This window comes from Malaclemys terrapin, chromosome 8 (genome assembly GCF_027887155.1).
Source record: "Malaclemys terrapin pileata isolate rMalTer1 chromosome 8, rMalTer1.hap1, whole genome shotgun sequence".
Classification (NCBI taxonomy): Eukaryota; Metazoa; Chordata; order Testudines; family Emydidae; genus Malaclemys; species Malaclemys terrapin.
The window spans coordinates 21,015,280-21,042,896 of record NC_071512.1 but is presented as its reverse complement, the minus strand read 5'-3'; the positions used below and the strand labels follow the sequence as shown (position 1 = coordinate 21,042,896).

Genomic DNA, 27,617 nt, shown 5'->3' with positions numbered 1-27,617 from the left:
TGGATTTATTAAAAAGTCCTTAGTTGATAGTGCAGAGAGCTATACTGAATAAGTCAAATTGATGACAGTGAGGAAAAAAATTTCATGATAGTCTGCAGAGGGCTGGAAACAGTTTGTCCTCCTGAAAAATAAGATTCCATAACTTGTCAGAAGCTGAAGGATCTGCCACTGTTCAAAATATAAAGCAAACTAGATGGACCACATATTTGTTCTGTGGTGATGAATCTGACTTCTGGGACTGTTTGTCTGATGCATATGCTTTTAGTGTATTCATGATGGAGATCATTTTCTTTGGGTCCAAAGGTTTAATATTTGTACTTGAAAAACTATTTTTTGTTGAGAAGGATTCATGTTTTTGGTTTTGTGTGCGCGCATGCTGATGTGGAAGAGAATATTATAGTAGTTGTATGAGTTTTTAGCCAGAAGACTTGGAGGAAGAGATTAACATTTCACATCTGCAATTGTCAGATGTACCTACTATAAATCTTTACTTGCACCCCCCACGAGTCAGCAATCTAGATTCCCCAGCATCTATCTTGCTGTTTTTCACCTCATGCTGTTTTCTGAACCTGGGAAATTCACAGCACTCCGGGTAATTAGCTAGAAAAGACAATAAGTTTTGATGGATTTTCTATTAGGAAAATGTCCTAAATGAGACTTTTGTGGCCTTAATAATTGTCTGTGTGGAATGTGTGAGAGTGGTGGGGGGTGGTTCTCAGGAGCCCTGTGATTCATGCTCTAATTACAACATGAAACCTGGGTTTGATTCTTGTGGGAGGGGTGCATCTTGAAATGGAATTACAGAAGAGAGACTAGGCTAATCCCCGGAGGGTAAGGAACACTTTTCATGTGTTTCCAGTGACTCCTCACACCGTTCTAGGAACAGCATTGACAGGGCTGAAGAGGAGTCCCATCTGGTCAGCCTCCACTGAAAGAAGGCTTCTGTGACAAGGGGTCTCTGGGGGAGAGGGAGAGATAGCCGAGGGAAGAGGACCTTTCATCCTTGAAACTGCAGTGCTACACAAATAATACATTGACTTTATAAATGTCTTTGTGCAGCAGCCTGTATCTTGACCAATACTTGTAAATTTGACATTGACCTTTTCACCCTGAACTTATGTTAGGGATGGACAAACTTTTTAAAGTAAGACGCAGAAATAGACAATCTGTTCGATATATTGAAACCCAGTCACATTTACTGCTAGACTTCAGTCTCCCTGTTTGACACCTTTAACCAGGCCTAACTTCAACATAAAAATGAAATAAACTGTGAAAATAATAATCACTGGCTAGATCATGTTTACTGTGTTATGGTAGCTGTATTGGTCCTAGGATATGAGAGACAAGAGTGGGTGAGAGAATCTTTTATTAGACCAACTTCTATTGGTGGAAAAGACAGAGACCAGTGAGCTCTGTGTAGCTCAAAAGCTTGTCTCTGTCTCTTCTGCCAACAGAAGTTGGTCCAATAAAAGATCTTTACCACTTTGTCTCTAGCTATATCATGACTGTTCTGCCCACATAGGAAGGATTGGGCTATCTTGCCAGGTCGAAATTGTTCTAGAATGGCAGTAACAATAGGCAGAAAGAACAGATCTTCCATGCTGTCCTCCTCATCTAGTGCAGACCAGTTTTGGGGCCAAGGAAAGTGGGGGGAAACTGAAGTGAGCATAGGAGTGGCGAATAGATTGCCTATTCCAGTGCTGTAATACACTGATGGATTGTTTGCAAAAAAGACTCCATATTTGCAGAAAAAGCACTGTTAAAGAGTTGCAGGAAGTGCCTCTAACCCACTTTCATAATTAATGTTTGGGGGAGGAGGGAGAAGATCCTGTGGGATAAATTAGCATTCGTTGGGTTTATATGCAAACAAAGATTAGGCTAGCTAATGTTGAAGCAAATATCCATTGATCCAAACTGCCTTTTCCTTGCCAGAGGTAAGATTCCATTTAGAATCTGATGCTCTGACCATTTGTTTAAAAATGACACGTTACATTGGTCTTTTAAGTTTATCTGGTGAGATACATTTTCATACATTGTCTGCAAACCACTTTTCAGGAAACAATTTAAGTTTTAACAAGCTTGTTTTTAGCATTTCAGAATCTGCTGCCTAACTAACACCCACATCTATTTGGTCTGAACTGCATGTGTCACCATTGTTCCAGACTGAGCCACGGTTAGTTTTTAGCTGCATGTGCTCAACAAAGACTTGGAACATTAATATCTGGGCTTTGCCAGCAAACTCAGTGTCTGTTTTGTAAACAGTTACATTTGCTGGTCTAAAATCTGGTAGATAGTCAGCACTTTTAAAGCAAATGGCACTAGTCCCATGTTAACTAAAAGCAATAAATGTATATGGTCAATTAAACTTCTGAAAAAATATCAGTTTTGCAATGACAACACAGCCTGTGCACTGAGCTGCTTTGGTTTTCTGGTGGTTTCATTCTCGTTGGTCATTGGTTTTATTGTTATCTGACTTAGTCACAACTCAAACATTTCCCTTGCTTTTCTTTAATCTGAAGAACATTTGCTGTGCCTACATATATTATGAAATGTCACCTTGCTGTCTGAAATTCTTGTGAATATCTCATTTTAACGAATTAACATTCCCAGATCCTAAGACATGAATGTCACTTTGAATTCATGTTTAAAAGAGGTATTATATTGGCTATGTAAAGTCAAACTATATAACTGTACTACCAGTAACCTTGGGTGTATTTCTTCATTCTTTAAAGAATGTGTGTGGATATAGAAGTCTTTCTGCAGTGCCAGTACAGACAATGAGTAAATTAGGCTTCCTAAATAATCCTATTCGATCTTCTAAAGCCATTTAAACACTCCTTTTTTTATAAAGGAAGATAATTCATGTATATGCTGCCGCCTTCTACCAGCAATGGAAGGCACATTCCATTTTCATGTGTTTTTGGTTTTAAAGTAGCATCTAGCTTTCACTGATCAAGAGTAATAGAAATATCTGTGGTGGATGGGAATTAAGGAAGGAAGGGACATGCCTGGAATAAAACAGCCACTCCTTGAAAATACAGCTGATACCAGAAACTAAGATTTTCAATTTGTTTGAAGTTTTAGGGAAAGTTCTGATTTCATTCCATTGGGAGTCAGATTATTTCATGTTTTCCTAATCTTTCATAATCTGGTAAATTGTTCGTGTTGTTTGCACTACAGTAGAACCTTAGTGGGTCCCCTGTTAAAAATGTCTTTATTGTAGCTGTGTGTGTGAAGGGAGGGGTTATGGAGAATATTCTGATTTAAATTGCAGATCTAAAACATGTGGAATAAAGTTGAGAGGAACATGGGTTTTGTTTTGCTTGTGACATAATCTTTGCCAAAATGAGCAGAAGAAGGGTGGGAAGAAGGGAATGTCACTCACCTCACCCCTTGTAAATGTAGATTTGTAGAACACTAAATATAAACATTTCTCCTGTTCTATCAGTGCTTTGAGATTTTTAAAGACTAATAATTAGCAGCTCTATTAAACAGAAACTATTCCCTGGACCTCAGTGGCACAGCAGCTGCAGTGTCTTATCTTGATCAGAGGCAATTTGGCTTCTGTAATGCAGAGGTGGGGTGACAGATTAGGTCTTTTACTGCCTCCCTAACCAGACAGTGATGTTTGTGATTCTTCCACAGTACTGGAAATGTAAAGGTTCCTTCACTAAGAACATGTCAAGGGAATCTTCCCACCATTATATGTGCTGGTCTCCTAGACTGACTGACAGACTTGTGTAGAATACTGCTTAGAGGAGACAAGCATACAGCATTCCTCACCCATCATATGTCTGTGCCCCACATCTAGAATATTTAGTTTCAACCACAAACATCCTTACATTTGGCTGAAGGACATTTGTTTCCCATGTAAACACTAAACTTACATACTCAGTCTTGGTATTTGACCAGGGTAGGAGTTCTTGTTGTTTTTCATTGCTTTCCCATATTGCTGTCAAGGGAAATGACCCATTTTGACAAGGCTGCTACTGCTAGTGATGGATTCAAATACCACTTTTTCAAATTAAACTTTTACTGATAGAGGCTTCCCCCCCCCCCCTTAAGATCGTTTCCATCATGCCCCTGCCCTCTCTACGGTTCAGAAGATATTTTACCAAAAAAAAAAAAAAAAAATCCAAGATCAGTACAAGGTTTCACAGTTGTGCAGTTTGTACACAAGGGAAAAGTCCCAAAACAATTTTTGGGTTGTCCCAAAATTTTAATATATTTTATGAAATATTTAGAAAAAAAACCAGTTAGTCCTAAGGATTTGTGTGGTCCCAATCAAATACTCAAGGAGCTGACTGAGGAGATAGCTGAGCCATTAGAGATTATCTTGAAAAGTCATGGAAGACGGGAGGGATTCCAAAATACTGTAAAAGGGTAAATATAATGCCAATCTATAAAAAGTGAAATAAGGACAACCCGGGGAATTACAGACCAGTCAGCTTAACTTCTGTACCTGGAAAGATAATGGAGCAAATAATCAATTTGCAAACACCTCGAAGATAGTAAGGTGATAAGTAACAATCAGCCTGGATTTGTCAAGAACAAATCATGTCAAACTACCCTGATAGCTTTCTTTGACACGGTACAAGTCGTGTGGATGGGGGGAAGCGGTAGACTTGGTATATCTTGACTTTAGTAAACCTCTTGATACTGTCTCATAGGACCTTCTCATAAACAAACTAGGGAAATGCAACCTAGATGGAACTACTATAAGGTGGGTGAATAACTGGTTGGAAAACTTTTCCCAGAGAGTAGTTATCAGTGGTTCACAGTCATGCTGGACAGGCATAACGAGTGGGGTCCCCCAGGGATCAGTTCTGTTCAATATCTTCATCATTGATTTAGATAAAGGCATAGAGTGTACGCTTACAAAGTTTGCGAATGATACCAAGCTGGGAGGAGTTGCAAGTGCTTTGGAGGATAGGATTATAATTCAGAATGATCTGGACAAACCGGAGAAATGGCCTGAAGTAAATAGGATGAAATTCAATAAGGTCAAAGGCAAAGTACTCCACTTAAGAAGGAACAATCAGTTGCACACATACAAAATGGGGAATGACTGCCTAGGAAGGAGTACTGTGGAAAGGGATCTGGGTGTCATAGTGGACCACAAGCTAAATATGAGTCAACAGCGTAACACTGGAGAGAAAAAAAAAAAAAAAAAACCTGAACATCATTCTGGGATGTATTAGCAGCAGTGTTGTAAGAAAGACATGAAAAGTAATTCTTCCGCTGTACTCCGCGCTGATTAGGTCTCAACTGGAGTATTGTATCCAATTCTGGGCACCACATTTCTGGAAAGATGTGGACAAACTGGAGAAAGTCCAGAGAAGAGCAACAAAAATTATTAAAGGTCTAAAAACATGACTTATGAGGGAAGATTGAAAAAATTGGGTTTGTTTAGACTGGAAAAGAGAAGACTGAGAGGGGACATAAGTTTTCAAGTAAATAAAAGGTTGTTACAAGGAGGAGGGAGAGAAATTGTTCTTCTTAATCTCTGAGGATAGGATGAGAAGCAGTGGGCTTAAATTGCAACAAGGGAGGGTTAGGTTGGACATCAGGAAAAACTTTCCAACTGTCAGGGTGGTTAAGCACTGGGATAAATTGCCTAGGGAGGTTGTGGAATCTCCTTCATTGGAGATATTTAAGAGCAGGTTAGACAAACACCTGTCAGGGATGGTCTAGATCAGTGGTTTTCAAACTGCGGGTCGTGACCAGTACTAGGTCGTGGAATGTAAGGCACTGGGACATGGCAGCTCTGGTCAGCACCGCCGACCGGGCCGTTAAAAGTCCCATCAGCAGTGCTGCCTGGTTAAGTCAGGCTAGTCCCTACCTGTTCTGACACCGCGCTGCACCCCAGAAGCAGCCAGCAGCAGGTCCGGCGCCTAGGTGGGGGAGCCACTGGGCTCCACACGCTGCCCCTGCCCTGAGCTCCAGAGCTCGTGTACCTCCGCCTCGGAGCCTGACCTGCTGCTGGCCGTTTCCAGGGCACAGCGCAGTCCGCGGTGCCAGGACAGTCAGGAAGCTTGCCTTAGTACCCCTGCTGTGCTGCTGACCAGGAGCCACCTGAGGTAAGCCCACACCCCAACCCCCTCCCACACCCTGAACCCCTCCTTCCTGGCCCCACCCAGCAGCCCTCACCCCCGCACCCCAAACCTGTGCCCCAGCCCTGAGCCCTTCCCACACCCCAAATCCCTCATCCGTAGCTTCGTTGGGTTGCGGGCATCAACAGTTATTTTTTCAACTGAGTCGCCAGAAAAAAAGTTTGAAAACCACTGGTCTAGATAATAGTCCTGCCATGAGTGCAGGGGACTGGACTAGATGACCTCTCGAGGTCCCTTCCAGTCCTATGATTCCATGAATCATTGTGGTATCTGAGTGCCTAGGAAGAGAGGGAAACTTTTAGGCTTCCAAAATAAACAGGGTTCTTTAATGTTATCTTAATGATGATTCTGCTGAGCCAAATGCTCCCAAACCCCAAAGTGATAATTTCTTTGATCACCAGCACATGCTTACATATTGGGTGGTTCTTCACAATGCTTAAAAACTGAACAAGTAGGCCTAATATTATGCCAAGAAACCTTTATAGTTCCTTTTTAGCAGTCTCTCCATTAAACGAATATTGCTATAATTAAAGTCAAGCAAATCCTCAAATATTTCATGTAAATGAAGTATCCACTATTGGAAAGCTTGTAAAGTTACAATATGTTCTTTAGAGATTTCTGTGTCTGCACTAAGATTTTAGTCTTGGAGTCATAAATACTTTAAAAAGCTGAATAAACGCAAAAAGGGAAATAAGATGTACAAAGAGGACAATAAAAAAATACTCTGTTTTATAAAACTCTTACATTTAGTAGTGGAGCATAATTTGTGCAGAACTCATTGCTGGCAGAATAGAAAAGAAAGATCCTGATGTAGTATTGCCTCTGTGACAGTAGGATGCTGCTAGTTAATATGCTTCTCTCAGTGTATAGCTGCTGTAGCATGCTGAAAGATTTCTATTGTTTTATGAATAAATCATGCAGGCTGGAGCAGATGGCATAAGGAGTGAAGAGACCGTTACCAGGGGAGCTTGGAGAGAAGTTCAAGGACACCCAGGGAATCTTTAGACATTTAGAGAGGCAGGTATAATTGGAGAGTGGAAGGGAAACCCCTGAAAAAATTAAACAGTGAAACCTGAAGGGGCGGGGGGGACTTTGAAATGACCAGAGAGCCTTGAAAAAGGAAATAGAGCAGTGTAGGGAATATGTGCAGGTTTGGAGAGCTTACAATGGACCGGTGTTTCCAGAAGAAAGCTGAAGCTGCTCACAACTAAAATATAATCAGGTTGACTTTAGTAACGTGTGTTTATCTCTTTTTCTACAGTTGCTTTAGGTCGTAATCAGCCCCTGAAAAAAGAGAAACCAAAATGGAAAAGCGATTACCCAATGACAGATGGACAGCTGCGCAGTAAAAGAGATGAGTTTTGGGACACAGCACCAGCTTTTGAAGGCCGCAAGGAGATTTGGGATGCCCTCAAGGCTGCTGCACATGCGTTTGAGAGCAATGATCATGAACTGGCACAAGCAATCATTGATGGTGCAAACATAACGCTACCACATGGTAGGTTTGTCTGAGATGGACACAACCTCAGCAAGAATAGTAACAGGGTAAATGGGAATTGAAGGCTTGTGAGTAGAGTTTACCATCTGGGAATAAATTTGAGACGCACAATATCCTAGAAGTCCTTGTTTGTTGATATGACTGTTATTACCGTATCAAGTGATCTTTTTCTCTGTTTATCATATTGATGCTGGAAGAAACCAGAATTTTTCTGGGATGCAAAAGGGCGCTGACAACATATAGATCTTTCTAGTTAGCTGAGTCTCAGATGTATGCTGTTTTAAAATGTGTATTAACACCTGCACTAAGGGCATGACATACAAAGGCACGCTCTGTTTCAAGAGTTTACTTCAGAATACCCACATGTGATTTCCAGTACAGCTTTATCGTACTTTTAAAAGCCACCTCTTCTAGGCAATCATGTTTGTCTTCTGGTCTATAGGATAACTGTATATGGCAGATTTCATGGTGTTTTAATTGATTCTTCACTGGGGAAGGAGAACATATAAAACACCTAGTAGTGTTTGCAAACTGCTTTGAGATCTCAGATGTGCCTATTTCATGTGTTTTCACTTCTACTCAATCTGTAGTTTGACTTTTGATCATCTTGTGAAGTTCTCTTCTTTCCTTACATACAGCATTCAGCGTAAGAAATAAACTGCTTCTCATGTTCATTGTTTTTAAGTTTAGTAGGATTTTGTTCCGTTCTAGTTTTTCTAAGGATTGTTGGTAGTAGAGGTAGAGGTTTGAATACCCACTTTCAGGAAATCAGGGCTTCTAGGAGTGTCTCTTGCTGTAGCCTGTTGTATACACTGTAGCTAATAACACTTCAAGACGCTGTTACTATTTGCATTGTATCCGTGTGTTCACTTTCGCTCACTCTCAGCAGTTGGATTCTTTCAAGGATGTTGAGATATGAAAACATTTTTTACTAGAAGGTGATCTGTTCTGACTGTCCCTTTAACACATCCTCTTGAAAACAAACAAATAGAAGGGCTTTCTCTGCAAGCACAACCTGTTGCTTTGATTGAAATCCCAAGTGAATTAATATAGCTGTCCTTAATTCAAAGTACGTGTGGCTAGAAGAATCCTCAGGCAATCATTTTCAGAATCTCCCAATGCTATACAAGACAAAGGAGACTCCAAGTTCTCCTGTTGATTAGATAGCAACAAAAACAGTTTGATCCCCCCAACAGGTATTCCAAGCCAAACAAATCTGAGACAGGTAAAATACTCCCATGTCTTGCCTGGTACAAAGGTCCTCATGTAGTGTGTCAGTGCCCTCTTTGCAGAGCATGTTGTTCCAGCAAAAGTAATTTTAACCCTAAACAGACCTTTTGTAGTTCCACTAGGCAGGCTTCAACTGAGTCCTGGTGGTTATGGTTCCCAACTGTCCACAGTTTTCATATGCAGCAGGAGCAGTGTTTTGAATAAGTGATTTGAGTGGATGGGAAGGAGTCAGAACTACCTAATGTGGTACTGATTGATATCTTAGACTTTTGCTTTTCATTCTGTGTTCCTTTGTCATAAGCAAGGTCCTGTGGACTCAGCACCAGTGTGCTTCTAAATTCTGCCGCAAGGCTTCCTTGGTTTTGCATGTCAGTGTGGAATTCTGTAATAGTTTCAGTTAAATTCAAAAATTGATTTAAATCGTGAAATGAAATGATATATTATTGAACTATATCGTGTATTGTTTTGCTATCAAATAGAATTATTTTAGTGACCCTTAAATTTTAATGTGCTACTGGATTTTTGTATTTGCAACATATACCTCTACCTCACTATAACGCTGTCCTCGGGAGCCAAAAAATCTTACCGCGTTATATTGAACTTGCTTTGATCCACCGGAATGCGCAGCGCACGCCCCCCCCCCTCCCCCGGAGCACCGCTTTACCGGATTCTATCCGAATTCGTGTTATATCGGGTCGCATTATATTGAGGTAGAGGTGTATAAACTACATTATAGAAGTTATAACAGAGGAAGATGGATATCTTGGCAACCAAAGAGGGGACATTTGGGGCTTTTGTCACTGAGGGGATTGTAGATTCACTGAAAATTTCAGCCAAAATGATCAGTTGAAATAATTAACAGTTGAAATGTCAACATCTGCTGCGATGAATGGGACCAGTTAACATCTCAGAAGCTGTTTGAGTGTTTGCGGACTTGGGAATAGAACAATGCATTGGTTTTCACTTAGTTTCCATTTTGAAGGTTTTTCTTTGCAACCGAAAGGATCAGTAGGTTCACTGGTATCTAATTTATTTAATTTTTATAATAAAATTGTCACATAGATTGCCTCTCACTATGTGTTATAATTTTAACCTCTGTTCTCTATTACCTTCATTCTCCTTCCCTTGCATTTATGACACTTGTTAAGTCTTTTTTTTGTAATTGGATTTTAGGCTCTGTAGGATAGGGACTGTTTCTTAGGCTATGTCTACACTGGCAACTAAACCACCCCATCCCACCCCCAAAAGACACAAGTTTTGCTGTGACAAGTAGAAGTGTGAACAGCGCATTGTCAGCAAGAACGCTCTCCTGCCGACCACGGAAACACCACTCAGTGGTGGTGGAAGTTTTGGGTTGGCAGGAGAGCCAACAAACAGCGGCTACACTGCACAACTTTTAGCAGCACAGCTGTAGCCACACAGCCATGTCGCTAAAAGCTGTGTAGTGTAGACATAAGCTCCACACACACATTTAGGCTAACGCAATGCGGCTCTGATCCTGATTGAAGCTTCTGAGTGCTACCATAATACAAATGATTAATCAATACATAATTGTTTTAGAAAATGAAAGCTTGAATCCCAGAGCACATTTCTGCAGTGAGAGGTGGATTCTGTGTCAAATTCAATGACTGGATTATACAGAACACTGATTGAGATATTTTGACAGCATTAGATCATGCATTCAGTTTAAATTTTGCACAAGGGTACAAATGAATTGTCACTTTCAGATGAAATATGAAACTTGTGACAGCAAGCCACTCAAAGAGACTGTCTGACTTGTTAGATCTTTGCCATCCTAAAGATAGGATGGAAGACCAGTAAGTGTGGGGAAGGATTCTGTAGGGGTGGGATGGTTTAGCACAGTGGTTTTCAAACTTTTTTTCTGGGGACCCAGTTGAAGAAAATTGTTGATGCCAACAGAGCTGGAGATAAGGGGTCTGGAAGGGGCTCAGGTGTGGGGCAGAGGGCTGGCATGCGGGGGGTGAGGGCTGCTGGATGGGGCCAGGAATAAGGGGTTCAGGGTGTGGGAGGGGGTTCTGGGCTGGGGCAGGAAGTTGGGATGCGGGAGGGGGTCAGGGCTCTGGGCTGGGGGTCCACGCTCTGGGGTGGGGCTGGGAATGGGGGTTTGGGATGCAGGAAGGGATTCTGGGTTTGGGAGGGGCTCGGGGCAGGGGATTGGGACATTGGGTTGGGGCACAGACTTACCTCCAGCGGCTCCCGGTCAGCGGCGCAGCCGGGGTGCAGAGGCAGGCATCCCGCCTGTCCTGGCACCGCAGACTGCACTGCACCCCGGAAGCGGCCAGCAGCAGGTCCAGCTCCTAGGCAGAGGTGCGCAAGCGGCTTCGCATGACTCTCGCCCACAGACACTGACACACACACCCATTCCCATTGGCCGGTTCCTGGAGCCAGTGCTCCCTCCCACCTAGGAGCCAGACCTGCTACCGCCCCCTTCTGGGGTGCAGCGTGGTGTCGGAACAGGTAGGCACTAGCCTGGACTTTTAATGTCCTGGTCGGTGATGCTGACCAGAGCGACCCAGTACTGGGTCGCGACCCAAACTTTGAAAAACGCTGGTTTAGCAGGTTGCTGGGAGGGGTAGGGCGGTGCATGGCTATCCAAATGTGTATGTGCTTGTTTGTATATGTATATGTGTCTGTGCACATTCTTTACAGAAACCCACGTGTTCAATATGCAGTTTTGACTTGTTGATCAAATGGAAAGGAAATAATTTTCTTTTCAAAATTCTCTTTCAAAGCATCTGTACCTACATCATTGAGGGAATTCAGAGTTTGAAGTTTTAAATCCCAACTGTTTAATTGAGTGCCAAAAAAGATGAAAAATCTGAAAATCTTTGGGTAATTAAGATGGCACTACTTTGAACATTCTTAGTAATTTAGGAGGATATTATAAACCATAGAAAATTCTCCCTTCAGTGTTACCTGTAGCAGCCTAGTGCTTTGCACACAGATGGTTGGGGGGTGTACACATATTTATATATACACCAACACATTGTTTAATGCTGGCGTTCAGCGGGTAATACCTTTGGGATGCTGCCTGCCATACGGAGACTGAAGCCTGTTTTCTGAGACCCATACTGGAAGTATTATACACAGAACATTTCAGAAATGTAGGAATTAAAATTGCATCACATGCCCACTGTTGCCCAAAATAATGCCTAATTTTCATGCTAACTTTCAGTTCCAGGTAGCCTGTAGTTACAGAATGTTTAGAATCCTTGTCAGGTTTTCAAGGTGAGAAGTTTTTTATCTTTGTACAGAGAGAATAGTCAATATTAGCCAGTCAAGTAAGCTGTTTTTTTTTTTCCCCTGTTGTCTTCTGGTATGCCAAGTGTCTTCCCGGGTGGTGTTTCAGTCTGCCTTGAACAGCTGGGAGGCTTGCTAGATCGAATGACCTTTACATTGCAAAGCAAGATACTTACTTTAGAAATTAATATCTCTGCCAATTGCCAAAAAACCTGAGTGTCTTACATCGATAAATTATTAAAAGAAAGGCTTTCTGTTTATAGGCTCACTGTAACCTAACTGTTTTTCACAAACTTAGCTGGACTTTGGAGAGGGGGGGAGATCACATTTTATTCTTACCCGGTTCCAAATAACACTAAAAAAGAGTGCATTACTTACAATAAATAAATAAAATAAATAAATGGAGATATCCTATCTCCTAGAACTGGAAGGGACCCTTGAAAGGTCATCGAGTCCAGCCCCCTGCCTTCACTAGCAGGACCAAGTACTGATTTTGCCCCAGATCCCTAAGTGGCCCCCTCAAGGATTGAACTCACAGCCCTGGGTTTAACAGGCCAATGCTCAAACCACTGAGCTATCCCTACCTTAGGGATCAACTACAAAACCTCCAAAATTAGTCTGGAAATGCACAATTATGGAATTCGGCCACTCCACTTCTGCCATGTAATCTGTCATCACTCTTGCCTGATATGATTTACACCACCCAGCCATCTTTAACTTTACCTTCTTGGTTTGTTATTTAAATGGATCCCCTGTCTACATATTTTTTTTGCCCTCTGGTTCTATTCAATGCTTGGCCAGTCTACTACCTTGCAACCCCATTCTGAGACCAGGGGGCATGACTCCATGCCCCTCTCGTGATTCCTCCAAGACTCTGCCTCCTTTGCACTTTGCACTCTGCCTCTTGACCTCACGTATGCTGTCACCATCTCCAGCCAGCAGCTTCTGCAGACAACCTTGGATTCAGTAATCGTCAACTTATAAAGTTTTTATTTATATTTTAGACAATGGTCTGAGTACATTTAAATAATTCTTTAATCTTGATAATTTCCCCCACATATGCCTTGCCCCAAAAAACAAAACATTAAAAGATACTGCTCAGGAATGCCAACATGACAAAATGGAGTTTAGTCTATACCGTTTTGGATTTATAATTCAGAAAAATAGAATAACGTTAGCATTTTCTAACACTTTAAAGCAGTATGGCCTTAATATTGTATTAACATGGCTATTTGAATTTAATGAACAGCATTTTTTACATACATCTTAGCAATCAAAAAGAAAATGCAAAAAAAAAATTAAGGTTGTGGTAAATTTATGTTTATTAAAATGTTGCAATGTTACTTTAACTGTTTTCAGCACACTTAGTGTTTATATATAATTAAAAATTAATTGAAATCTGTCTCAATTAACTGGACTACTTAAACTTTGTGGCTAGGTGTTTTCTGTAGTGTGGGAATTTTTTTTGTAAGTTTCTGGTATACTGCACATGATGATTTTATCTTTCATCAAACAGCCCTAAAAGGGCTTCATTGCTAAGTCCAACAGCTTTCTGTTTAGGAACAGATGTGTCTTAAGATGGTGGGTTGTCATCCAGTCTGCAGAAGCCTTCCACGGGGTACATCAACTTATCTAGCTATTTGCCTAGCTTTACAACAGGCTATGTAAAAAGCACTAGCGAAATCCGTACAAATTGACTAAAATTTCATACAGACAATGACTTGTTTATATTGCTCTGTATATTATACACTGAAATGTAAGTACAATATTTATATTCCAATTGATTTATTTTATAATTATATGGTAAAAATGAGAAAGTAAGCAATTTTTCAGTAATCGTGTGCTGTGACACTTTTGTATTTTTGTCTGATTTTGGGGTACTGAAGACAAATCAGACTTCTGAAAGGGGTTCAGTAGTCTGGAAAGGTTGAGAGCCACTACTATCAACTAGTTAGGAACATGATTTTTCAATAAGCAGTCTTGCAATATTTTTGTACATAAGCATAACTGTCACATGTACTGTAGGTAACAGTTATGTTTGCTAAAAGTGGGGATGGTAATGATAAATATATTGATGGACCTTAGAAAGATCTAGTTAAGTAAGACAGCTAAATCTAGTAGACATTTGTAAAGGATTTCCCTTCCCTTCACGAGAAAACATGCCACAGATAATATAGGTGAACACAAACTATATAAACAGAAAAGTGAAATACAAAATCAGATGCTTGAAAGAAATGAAACTTTGACTATGCACATTTAGAAAAAATTCTAAATACAACTAAGGAGCCTGCTCCTGATTCAGGCATAATTCCCACTATGTAGTGTTTTCTGCCTTTGGGTCTGGTTCACTATAGTAAAGAGTAGCTTTCCATGTAGATGCCTAAGTGCTGTATCCCTCTACTGATTTTCCTTTATGCATTTTGCTTTAGTCAATGTGATTCTCTTTGAAAAAGACGTTTTAGTACCTTATATAACTTGAAGATGTTTACATGCTTTTTCAGTATTATATTGCTTCTCAACCTAATAGTTCCATTACAGAATGTACTGAATTCCAGTAATACTTAGACCATTGACTCATACGTTCCATATAGATGCAGATTGACTGATGGTTTTTAGAGTACTTGAAACGTGAAAAGTGCTACATAAGTGCTTGTTAATGTATATTGGATACTTCACAGGCAATGTTGTAGTCTACCCTATTGACAACTCCAAGGAGGTGGAGTGGGTGAATGGCAACAAATACAGTTCTTTGACTTGGAACAGCACAGTGCAAATAGAAAAGATATTTGTATAATAAAGGCGAGAATGACAGGTAAAATAGAACAGCTGACCAAACAGTATACTTCTCTGTAGATGAAAAGACAACCCTTAGGATATGTCTACACTACAGTCAAAGCCCCCTAGCTGGCCTGTGCCAGCTGACCAGGGCTCGGGTTAATTGAATAGCTGTTCAGGCTCGGTTGGAGCCCTGGCTGTAGGACTCTGAAAGGTGGGATGGTCCTAGAGCTCGGACTTCAGCCTGAGCTTCATCTACACCGCAATTAACTAGTCCATTAGCCTGAGTCAGCTGGCACAGGCCAGCAAGGGCTGACTAATTGCAGTGTAGGCATACCCTTAAAGAGTGTGCGTTCAGTGGTATTTGAGTGTTGATTTTAATGGAAAGTAAAATGAGATGCTCAACTGTTTTTCCCATTGGGAATTATGATGGACCTCCTGCCAGAGCTGTTCTGTCTGAGACTATTTTGTTAGCAGTTAATGGGAAAAAGAGTAGTTCATAGTTCAAATCCCTGTTGCAGCTCTCTTACTTAGGACTGCTTCACGTTCTGCAGTTGGATCCAGAGTAGATCACAGGGAGAGGGAATGGAGCTTTCTCCACACCAGTCAAGATTTTATAGACCTCTATCATATCCTCCCTTAGTCGTCTCTTTTTCCACGCTGGAAAGTCCCAGTCTTTTTAATCTTTCCTCATACAGAAGCTGTTCCATACTCCTAATCATTTTAGTTGCCCTTCTCTCTACCTTTTCTAATTCCAGTACATCTTTTTTTGAGATGGGGAAACAAGATCTGCACACAGTATCATGATGTCAGCATACCATGATTTATATAGAGGCAATATGATATTTTCTGTCTTGTTCTCTATCCCTTTCCTAATGGTTCCTAACATTCTGTTAGCTATTTTGATTGCCGATGCACATTGAGCAAATGTTTTCAGAGAACTATCCACAATGACTTCAAGAGCTTTCTTGAGTGGTAACAGCTAATTTAGACCCCATTGTTATGTATGCATAGTTGGGATTGTTTTCCAATGTTAATTTACTTTGCATTTATCAATATTGAATTTCATCTGCCATTTTGTGGCCCAGTCACCCAGTTTTGTGAGATCCCTTTGTAATTCTTTGCAGTGTGCTTTGGACTTACCTATCTTGAGTAATTTTGTATCCTCTGCAAATTTTGCCACCTCACTGTTTATCCCTTTTTCCAGATAATTTATGAATATGTTGAATAGGACTGGTCCCAGTACACACTCCTGGGGGATACCACTCTTTACCTCTCTCCTTTCTGAAAACTGACTCTTTATTCCTATCCTTGGTTTCCTGTCTTTTAACCAGTTACTGATTCATGAGAGGACTTTCCCTCTTATCCCGTGACTGCTTAGTATACTTAAAAGACTTTGGTGAGGGACCTTGTCAAAGGCTTTCTGATAATCTAAGCACTATATCCACTGGATCAACTTTTTGTTCGGAAAATGACTAAAGTATAAATACAAAATAAGATTAAAATCTGATTTAAATCGAGCTTTTGTGCTTGCTGATTTAAATCATGATTAAAATCAGTGTTTTAAATAGGGATGTAAAATATTAAACAGTTAACCCATTCTAACCGTTAACCCCCAGCCCCGAACCGGCGGGAGCAACCCCACCGGGCCACCGAAGGCCGGCCCCAGCACCTCTCCTTTTAATTGGTTAACCAATTAATATAATTGTAATCGTTTAAATGGTTAACTTTTAAAACGATATTTACATTCCTGATTTTAAATCAATCCACTCTAAGAAACACTAGATGATATTGTCTTTAAAGGAACACTGTCAACTTAAAAATTACCTTTGGAGAAAAGTTTCCCTATTATTATTATTATTATTATTATTTATTATCATCATCATAAGTAATACCTGAGGAGAGTAAAACGGAGAGTAAAGGAACATGTTTTTTTCTATTTCAGCTTGTTTAGTGTGTGCGTTTAACACACTTTGTGTGTACTTTTTCTGTCTGCCATGTGTAGTCAATTCCCCTTTTCCCTGCTTTTTGTGTGTCTTTCACACAGCAACAGTGGAATGAAGGATGCTTGGATTAGGACAGAAATGAAATTACTCTAGGGTAAATGTGATACCTAAAACTACTTTAACTCCTTTTTTTTTAATGGACTTAAGATTCAAGATGGCAGTGTCCCTCTGAGGTACTACATATAAGTTGGAACCAAACGCACACAAGTATCTGTGAACGACAAACCTGTTACTGAATATCAGACTAACCGGGAGTACCTGAAGCACTCTGCATGTATTTCTTAAATTATTGCAGGATTCTGAATTTTTAGATTCAAGTTTGTAGGTTTCTTGTTTTCCCATTATGAAATAGTTCAGCTCCATAGAATACGTAATATTTAATATCTAGTTCATCTAGTTTATTTTATAGCCATATAGTTTATTTTGTAAATTTTGCTATTGGTTCTGGTGCTTTAAGCACTCCACCTTTTGTTTGCATTACTGCAATACTCGAACACACTAAGGCAAAAAAAATCATTTCTCTGATCCTCATACAGCCAAGGAATAGAGCAGCGTTGGACAGACTAAACAGTATGTCCTTTCATTAATATAGCTGTTGGTGTTCCAATGCAGCCTTGACCTAGTTGACAGAAAATAGTGTGGAAAGAGCCCTCCCTTGCACTATGAAACTACCAGAAGCCACATGTGACTTTCTTTAAGTGGATTACAATAGTTTGTTTTTGTAGAAACCAGTGATGAAACTAACATTCATTGCTTTTATTGATCCAGGGCCAGACAGCTTTCTAGCCTGGACATATAAAGTTAGCTACAAAGTGCCACCAGCCCTTTTAAGGTTGTACCAGCTCCACATGACAGTGCCATTTGTATATAGTAATTACTTTTATTATCCCATCACAGACATATAGAGTAGTTAATTTTAAATCTCTACTAAGATTATAAATAGATTGGCCTCTTTTTGTCAAGGCATCTGAGAATGAAATCAGCTTTTTGTTTTTTTAATGATGGGATGAAGCATGGTCTAGTGGCTGAATCACAAGACAGGGAATTAGTAGACCTGAGTTCTATTACTGGCTGTGCCACAGGCTTCTTACATCACCTTGGGAAAGTTCTTAACCCTGTACACCTGAGTTTCTTTATCTGTAAAATGGGGATACTTGCACAACTCACATTGCCTCTTGGGAGTCTTAAGACTCCTGATGGCAATAGAGTTTAGGTGCACTACAAAGCTGCCATGTTTAAGTGCTATTATTTGGGTGCTATTCTAAATAAGCACTGTATAAGGGCCCATATGCAGCCATCATTATTTTCCTTTGGCTAGTCAAATACTACCTGACTTCCAAAACATTAATCCCTAAAAAAGCCACCCAACAGACATATACACTAGAAGAGAAGAAGTGGAGAAGAGTGTCTTCCTCAGGAGGTTTTGATGGTCTCTTGACGCTAGTCTTTGAATCAGGCAAAAACCTGTATTTGTTAGTCTGGAAGTACCCACAGCAAAATGGAGACTTTTAATAAAAAACAGTTAACACAAGTTTTTTTAAAGCAACAGAAACAGAACACTGATTTTTGGGAAGTACTGCAGTGTCGTTGCTATTTCTGGCTGTTCAGCCAATGGTTTGATGAATCTGAGGCTGTGAAATGAGTTGGTGCTTTAAATTCTTCCTGGGTCTTTACATTTTTAAAATTCACTTTACTTTTGTAAATTTCTGATCATAAAGCAATAGGGAGACAAGATGGGTGAGGTAATATCTTTTATTGGATCAACTTCTGTTGGCAAAAGAGACAAGTTTTGAGCTTACGCAGAGCTCTTCTTCAGGTGTGTGTCAGACCTGAAGAAGAGCTGTGTAAGCTCAAAACTTGTCTCTTTCGCCATAAAGGATACTGCCTCACACACCTTGTGTGTCTCTAATATCCTGGGAACAACACTGCAAACATAAAGCAATAGAGTTGCCTTCCTTACTAGTTCAATGAAAGAGCTTCCATTACAAATGACACACACGCTTTTTAAATCCCAGATTAATAGTCATCCGCAAAATCAGCCTTTCTATGATGTATTATGTTGTCTCTGCCCTAAAACACAGAACTGCATTTGAAAAGTATCTTCAGTGGGCGCTTGACCATCAGTCATGGTTTCGAATATGTTTCACTTCAAAATGCTATTGAATGATTTTACAGTGACTGCAGATCTATCTGTGCTTAATTTTAGACTTCAGCAGCGTTCTGAAAACTCTTGGGAACTCTGGATATTAAGTCATCTCCATCAATGTCATTATCAAAAATAGCCTTGTGGTGGGCCTATGGACTATAAGGAAAAGATTGTGGAATCTCTGGCCATTGTAAGGGATGTGATATCTGTATACAGTCACCACTTAACTAGATTTGTAGCAAATTAGCTTCCTATTTATTATTAAACATCTAAAAAGGAAAACTGTATTAGACTATTGGTTTAGAGCCATCATGCCTGGTAAAAGTAAGAAAGGCAGGGATAGGAGAATAATACAGTTGGCGCTGTTTGAAGTTCATAGTGATGTACTAATCTTATAATTCAAGATTGCTGCCAAAGGTCTCACAAGGAATAAGATTAACCACAATGAGCATGGTGATCCAAAGAGTGCTTTAGGAAATTCTGCAGATGTGAAGGATTGATTTAGCTTGAACTTTTTTCCGTTGCTGAAACTTGCGTGTAGGATTGTACAGTAGCAGGTCATTGACATCTAACGCTTTTCAAAATTGACATTACACTTTAGAAAAGTTCCTTGACATATCAAGTTGTTTCATTGGGTTCCTTGTTACTCAGATGTTCAGCAAGAAAATTTAAAGCCCCATTAAAATGAACGTAATACATTTTGAATTTTTTCCCCACCTTCATTTATAACTTCTACTGCTAGCTCTCCTTTTACAGCGTTCAGTACCTGGACTACTTAACTAAAATGACAGCTGCATAGATTACAGTTCTGCTGCTGTCTTTTTAAACTTTGATTGCTTTGATGTTATGCTTTAGCTACATTCATTTTATTTACATATAAAGCACTCTCTCAATGCTTGCCAATAAAAAATAAAAGAGCATGACAAAAATATAGTAATCATTTCACTTTCTATTTTCCTTTCAGCCAAAAGGGCACACTTCATTTTTTGATCTAGAGTAAACAAATTCTGAGTGAGAGGAGCTCTTCTGGTCTCTCCAGTCTGCTTCAGAAAACTGCTATCTTCCACATACAAAAACAACCTGAGTTGAGAAATGTGTGAAATGTTTGGGCTGTGTTGGTTCTGGTCAGGTGCAGTAACTGTCATTCCTTTGGGAGATTTCACCAAAATTAACATTTTCATAGGATTTCTGTGTGATACACACTATTGAAAATACTATTTTTATTACTGGTGAATAGAGCTTTTCTACAAAAAGAAGAACAGGAGTACTTGTGGCACCTTAGAGACTAACAAATTTATTAGAGCATAAGCTTTCGTGGACTACAGCCCACTTCTTCGGATGCATATAGAATGGAACATATAATGAGGAGATATATATACACACATACAGAGAGAGCATAAACAGGTGGGAGTTGTCTTACCAACTCTGAGAGGCCAATTAATTAAGAGGGAAAAAAAAAAAAAAAAAAAAACTTTTGAAGTGACAATCAAGCCAGCCGAGCACAGACAGTGCGACAAGAAGCGTGAGAGCACTCACAAGGGGAGACAGTCAACGCCCGCAATGGCTCAGCCATTCCCAGTCTTACTAGTAAGACCGCCTGTGTTATCACACAGATGAGGAAGCCTCTGCCACTTTTCCATCTTCCTTCCTAAATTCCTTCCTGGAGAGGAAACTACTTCTTCCATGTCGTTTCAGCAAAACCTTCGCAATCAGGAAACACACACCTAGTAATTGCCTTCACAAACCCTGTCCCTTACAACCCATTTTTATTTCCTATATTTCTCTGAATGCAGGGAGGAGCAAATATCACTAGGAGGGGACAAACTATCCCTTACCTGAACCTTAAGTTTCAAAGATCTTGCTATAGCACAGGAATCCAACCCATTATCAGGGAACTCCATTCTCCATCAAAAGAACGACAGCATAAGTCATCTTAGGAATCAAACCAAAACTTTCCTGAGAGTCATTTCTACTTTGGTCCTTATCTCTTTTTGTAAAGCCCTGTGGACATGTATAATACCAAGTAATAATTATCACGCACTCCTCTTTCAGTTAGTTAGTACATCCTTAGAGAAAAGAAAGAGCAGGAAGTATTGAGCTTTTTCTACTGTTTGCTGAGATAGGTATTTATATACATCCAAGCAGTGTCAAGAATCTAGAAATATGTAAAAAAGCTCTTCAAATAAAACAACAAATGATTGAGCCATACTTATTATGCTTACAATTCTCTCCTGGTAAACTTCATCCATTTAAGTTTCAGAGTAACAGCCGTGTTGGTCTGTGTCCGCAGAAAGAGGAACGGGAGTGCTTGTGGCACCTTAGAGACTAACAAGTTTGTTGGAGCGTGGGCTTTCGTGGACTGCAGCCCACTTCTTCGGATGCATGTAGAGTGGAGCATGTGGTGGGGAGATGTATGTACACACATACAGAGAGAGCGTGGGCAGGTGGGAGTTGTCTTGCCAACTCTGAGAGGCCAATTGGTTGGGAGGAAAGAGAAAAAAAAAAAAAAAAAAAAAAAGCTTTTGAGGTGATAGTCAAGCTAGCCGAGTGCAGACAGTGTGGTGGGAGGTGTGGGAGTGCTTGCAGGGGGAGATGGTCGACGTTTGTGATGGCTCAGCCATTCCCAGTCCTTATTCAAACGGTTTGAATGGGGACTGGGAATGGCTGAGCCATTGCGGGCGTTGACTGTCTCCCCTTGTGAGTGCTCTCACGCTTCTTGTCGCACTGTCTGTGCTCGGCTGGCTTGATTGTCACTTCAAAAGTTTTTTTTTTTTTTTTTTTCCTCTTAATTAATTGGCCTCTCAGAGTTGGTAAGACAACTCCCACCTGTTTATGCTCTCTCTGTATGTGTGTATATATATCTCCTCATTATATGTTCCATTCTATATGCATCCGAAGAAGTGGGCTGTAGTCCACGAAAGCTTATGCTCTAATAAATTTGTTAGTCTCTAAGGTGCCACAAGTACTCCTGTTCTTCTTTTTGCGGATACAGACTAACACGGCTGTTACTCTGAAACTTGTCAGAGCTTTTCTAGTCTTTAGAACTAGGAGCAAAAAAAGACCCCCTTACTTCTTAGACTGCAGACATCTGTGGGCTGGCAGAGTAATTTGAAATGCCTGTGGCAAACTTTCTTCTTTCTTTTAACAGTAGGGGAATATTTCTTTTAATTTGCAGTGGGGTTTTTTTGCTGTGGATTAATGTAAAATGTAATAGCCTCTTAAATTATCACACTTTCTGTCCTCCTGTGGAAAGGCTAGTATGGGCACAGGGTATAGAGAGAGTACTGTGAAAGGTTAAGTGATTTCTAAAGTCTCATTTCTTGTTTTGAATTTTTTTAACCATTTCATTTTTCCATTATATTTAATAGTCTTGTCAAGTTCATAAAGCCTCAGCACATAGGATTTACTGCTTTATCTCTGCTTGTCCTCTTGCTAGAACTGTAGGGTGGTGAAATTCAGTATTTAAATGTGAAGGAGAAAATAGTTCTTCATGGCTGAAAGTATGTCATGTTGTTATAATATATCAGTTCCTGGAAGTTCCCTTTACTTGAGCAATAAATTTCCTAAGCTTTCCACTAAAGGCAGGTTTACAGCATTAGCTTATAGAAAAGCAGTGTGGAAGCATCTCTTGCTTCTGATTAAACAAAGAGTTAATAGCTGGTAGTTGAGCACTTTCTGGTAACCAGTTTTTGTTTTAATTTTCAGTTGGAATTTTGAATTTCTTTGCATTTTTGCTAGATATTTTTCCTCATGTCCCTTTTTAAAAGGGACACTTAGCTTTTAAAACTGAGCAGAGTAAGTTTTGTAAAGCATTTTGAGATCCGACACTTGCCTTGGAATCCCAATGTCTGTTGCTGTGACTTTACACTCCCATTTTTCTTCCTTTTTAAATGTTCTTTCCCTTCCCTGTTGCTCTGAAAGACCTGCACAAACCAGGGAAATTGCCTATACAGGGGAAATGGTGAAATAGACTACAGTGTACAAAGGAAACTGGAAAAAAAAAACACCAGAAGCTTCTGTTCATTTTACAGTTAAATTAATTTTAGGTGTTTGTAATTATAGTAAGTAAACAAAGATGCAGTTAAGCTGTGTTTCCTTTCAAATAATAAAGATGCTTCTTATAGTTGGCTCCTTTCCTTCTGCAATATGATTCCTTAGATTATCCTGTCCTGTCTTCAGTATATCAGAAGTAATGCTATATTGTATATTTTTAACAAGGTGATGAGGCATATTTTTTACAACCCTCCTCAGTTCCATCTCAACCGCCCCTGGCTAGAGAGAGAATTTTAGCAGTTTGTTATCTTCTAAAGACTGGTTAATCATTTCCCATTTTGATCTACTTCTTAGCGTTTCCTTCCTTTTATTCCTTTATTTTAAAGAAATCTTTAATTTAAATTTTTATTTTTGTTCAACACCCCGGCCCAGTTCACTCGGCTTTCAGAAGTGTCTCAGATGCAAAGAATCTTTCCTGGTGACGGTGGACATTCCCATGGTGTCTGTTGCCTTGGGGAAAACCATATTCCCCAGAAGTGTGGTTTATGCCAACAGTTAAAACCGCGGTCCAGAAAGGCTACAGAGCTGAGACTCAAACTTATCCTAATGGAAGTGGCTCCCCAACCGCCTTCAGACCCACACCAAGACTTAGGACAGTGGCAGTCCTCACCACAACCCTCTACGTCTAAGGGAGATGAGCCTAAGAAGACTCTCACAAGGCTTCTAAAGAGAGAGCCGGAGTCCCCAGCTTGTTTGGTATCATTGGTACTGATGGCACCGAAACATCTAAATCTGGTACCCAGAGCTCACATGGTACTGTCCTAACAGAACACGGGCCACCTAAGGAACTGATAGGCTCAGGCAAGGAAACATCGGTACCAGCGGGACGAGAGAAAGATAGAGACTCTGCCTAGGGGAAGGCTCCTTCACTGTGGACAACGGCACTGGTACCGTCAACGGTGCACCAAACAGCGGTGGACCGTTCAACTAGGACTCCATCTCCAATTCCATCGGTACAGGCATCCTGGCACCACCAACCACTACTGGTACCGATGCCTATGGTACCACCAGACTTCAGGTATTTGGGAGGCCTTTCAGTGTCTGACACACCAGACTCTTCTCTTCTCGGTACCAGAGCTCCAGGACCAAGTCTGCCTCAAGGTCCAGATTACCCTTCAACATCGTGCCAGGCACTCCCATTCTCTAATGGGGAGTCAGACAGCAAGCAGGATAACATAGTCTCCCGTCACTCCTCTCATGCACCCTATGGTACCCATTACCAATATGGACCTCCTCAACTGTACCGTCCATCTGACTCTCAAGCTCCCTGGTATGGGCAACCATGGTACCAAGCACTAGGACCTTTCCCACCATCCCAGTGGTCTTACTGAGATCCATGGCAGGCATATACACATTGTGCCTCCCGAAGCTCTACCATGGCTTACCAGGAGCCAATGAGGCACCCTCCTTCTGCCACTGCATCTAGAGTTTCCGAGCCTCCTGAACAGATGAGGGAGGAACAGGAGGACAATATTGAGGAAGAGGTTACACCCCAGACTGACTTCTCATCTTCATCACTAGATGAGACAGTGATGCCCCCTCCACCATCATTAGCAGACGACTTCAAACTTTTTCAGGACCTAGCTCAGAAGGTGGCAGATACATTGCAATTACCACTACAGGATGTGACAGAATCGCACCATAAATTACTGGACATTTTACATTCCTCTGCCTTGTGCAGAGTAGCTCTCCCTATCAACGAGGCTCTCTGGGGCCCTGCCAAACTTATATGGCAGACCCCTGCATCGGTCTCACCAACGTGTAAGTGGGCTGATAAGAAATATTACATGTCCCCTAATTCAATCATTGTAGGTGCAGTAAACTCCAGCGGTTGACAACACCAGATGAAATTCACCCCCTACAATAGGGATTGGAAACATCTCAGTCTCTTTGGGAGAAAGGCTTATTCATCAGCCACTTTACAATTCCACAACTATCCGCCCGTAATGCCTCCTTGCCCCATTCCGCAGTGCCTGGGAACGGATAACATCTGACAAATGGGTGCTAGAGATCATTCGTGATGGTACTCTATTCATTTCACCCACCTTCTCCCCCAACCCCGACACCCTTCCCCATCCCTCTTCAGGGGCCATTCTCACGAGAGCCAGTTATGACAAGAGATAACCCACTTTCTCAGCATAGGAGCCATAGAACCAGTACATCAACATCTAAGAGGCAAAGGTTTTTACTCTCATTACTTCCTGATACCCAAGAAAAGGAAGGTTGGAGACCCATACTAGACCTCCGAGCACTCAACAGATTTGTCAAGGCTCAGAAATTCAAGTTGGTCACTTTAGCAACAGTTTTTCCAGTGTTGGAACAGGGAGACTGGTTCTTGGCCCTTGACCTCCAAGATGCTTATTTCCATATTTCAATCATATTGTCTCATAGATTCACATTAGGGCGGGACCTCTACCCTGTACAGAGCATTCCCTTTTGGCCTCTCATTGGCTCCCAGAGTATTCTCCAAGGTCCTCTCTGTAGTGGAAGTCCACCTGCACTCCCAGGATGTCATGATCTACCCTTACGTAGACAATTGTCTCCTCAAGGCTCGCTCCTTCAACAAAGCTCAACGGGTTACCCATACAACTTTGGATTTGTTCTGAAATCTGGACCTACAAATCAACGTACGAAAATCAACATTAGCCCTGGTACAGAGACTAGAATTCATAGGAGTCTATTTCAGCTCTGTCCGAATGAGAGTGCTCCTTCCACAACACAGATCCTCAGTCGCTCGATGCTTATTTAGACCATACAAACCAGTCTTCAGATATCGGCCAGACACTGCCTTCAGCTTCTGGGGCACAATGCTGCTGGCACGTTTGTGATCGCTCATGCCAGACTTTGCATGAGATGCTTCCAGTCATGATTCAGTTCTGTTTACAGACTGAACAAAGACAGCCTAGACAAACCACTATTGCTACCCACCAAGATCAAATGATCGTTGAATTGGTGGAAGGACCCAGCAAACGTCTGCACGGCGATCCTGTTTGCACAGTCTCCCCCATTATTACTCCTCACCACCAATGCGTCACTCATAGGATGGAGTGCACATCTCAACAACCTCACAGTACAGGGCAAATGGTTGCCCGCTGAGGTTTGTATTCATATCAACCTTCTCGAGCTCAGAGTGGTCAGGATCACGTGCATTCACTTCCTCCCTCCAATCAGAGACGCACACACAAAGGTCATGATGGACAACATAGCCAGTATGTACTACATAAATGGTCAAGGGGATGTCAGATCATCCTCCCTCTGTGTGGAAGCAATAAACATATGGAACTGGTGCACCTCTCATAGTGTTACAGTATCCGCAATCTACATGCAGGGAGTGCACAACACGACAGTGGACGCGCTCAGCAGCAAAATTCCCACACGACCACGAATGGGAGATAGACTTGGTGATGCTCCATGACATATTCCAAAGATGGGGGACGCCGATAATAGACCTGTTTGCCACTTACCAGAACAAGAAATCTCTACAATACTACTCCAGAGCAGGCATTCTCCAGGATGCCCTCTCCTCCACTCATGGGACAAAGGCCTTCTTTACACCTTTCCTCCATTTCCTCTTTTATTGAAAGTCCTGTTGAAAATAGAAAGAGAACAAGTGTCATTCTGATTGCTCCCACTGGCCGAGACAAACGTGGTATCCTTTCCTGTCACAACTCACACTGTGTCCGCTAATGACTTTTCCACTCCTTACCTCCTCTTGCAGAACAAAGGGGACACTCTCCATCCCAACCTATGGATGATATTACAGCTCAAAGCCTGACTCCTTCATGGTCCCGAGACATCCTGTTCCATGGAGGTACAGGAAGTGTTACCACACAGCAGGAAAGTGACTACCCGTCGTACTTCTCTACAAAAGTGGACCAGATTTCAGTTGATGTGCCATTCTAGAAGAACTACCCCAAATACAGCCACTCCACCAATTGTCTTAAACTATTTACTGACTCTTAAGAAATCAGGATTCTTTTAGTTCGCTAAAGGTACACTTAGCGGCAATAGCGACTTTCCACCAGCAAATATAAGGGTATTCCGTTTTCTCACACCTAACTATGAAGAGATTCCTTAAAGGCATAGCAAACTTCTTCCCCAATTCAGACATACTACCTCACAATGGGACCTGAATTTAGTATTAAAAGGGCTGACTATATCGTCCTTTGGACCCATGGCCACTTGTTCACTAATGCACCTTTCAATGAAGATAGTAGCTCTGATGGCACATTCCCCCCACACACACACACACACACACACACACACACTTCACGGTGTTCTTTCCTGACAAAATTTCGCTCAGACCACACCCGAAGTTCACCCCCAAAATGACTTCTGCCTTTCACATGAGTGAACTCATTCACCTCCTGACCTTTTACCCCAAACCTCACCAGGATAATAGGGAAACCATTCTACACACACTTTGATGTAAGAAGAGCCTTGGCTTTCTATTTGGAGAGGACAAAGGCTTTTAGGAAATATCCTAGATTCTTCCTCTCCATTGTGGATAGGTCTAAAGGCACAGTGATTTCAGC

The 27,617-nt window shown here is 41.1% G+C and overlaps 1 protein-coding gene across 2 annotated transcripts in view; it reads left to right on the top strand.

Annotated features, from left to right (window-relative positions):
* UBTD2 (ubiquitin domain containing 2) overlaps positions 1 to 27,617 on the top strand; it is a 118,408-nt gene that overhangs the window by 40,433 nt on the left and 50,358 nt on the right. For both annotated transcript variants that reach the window (XM_054037646.1, XM_054037647.1), the window contains one exon: positions 7,375 to 7,611. In XM_054037646.1, coding sequence (XP_053893621.1) covers positions 7,375 to 7,611 — 237 coding nt within the window. The remainder of the gene's footprint in view (positions 1 to 7,374; positions 7,612 to 27,617) is intronic.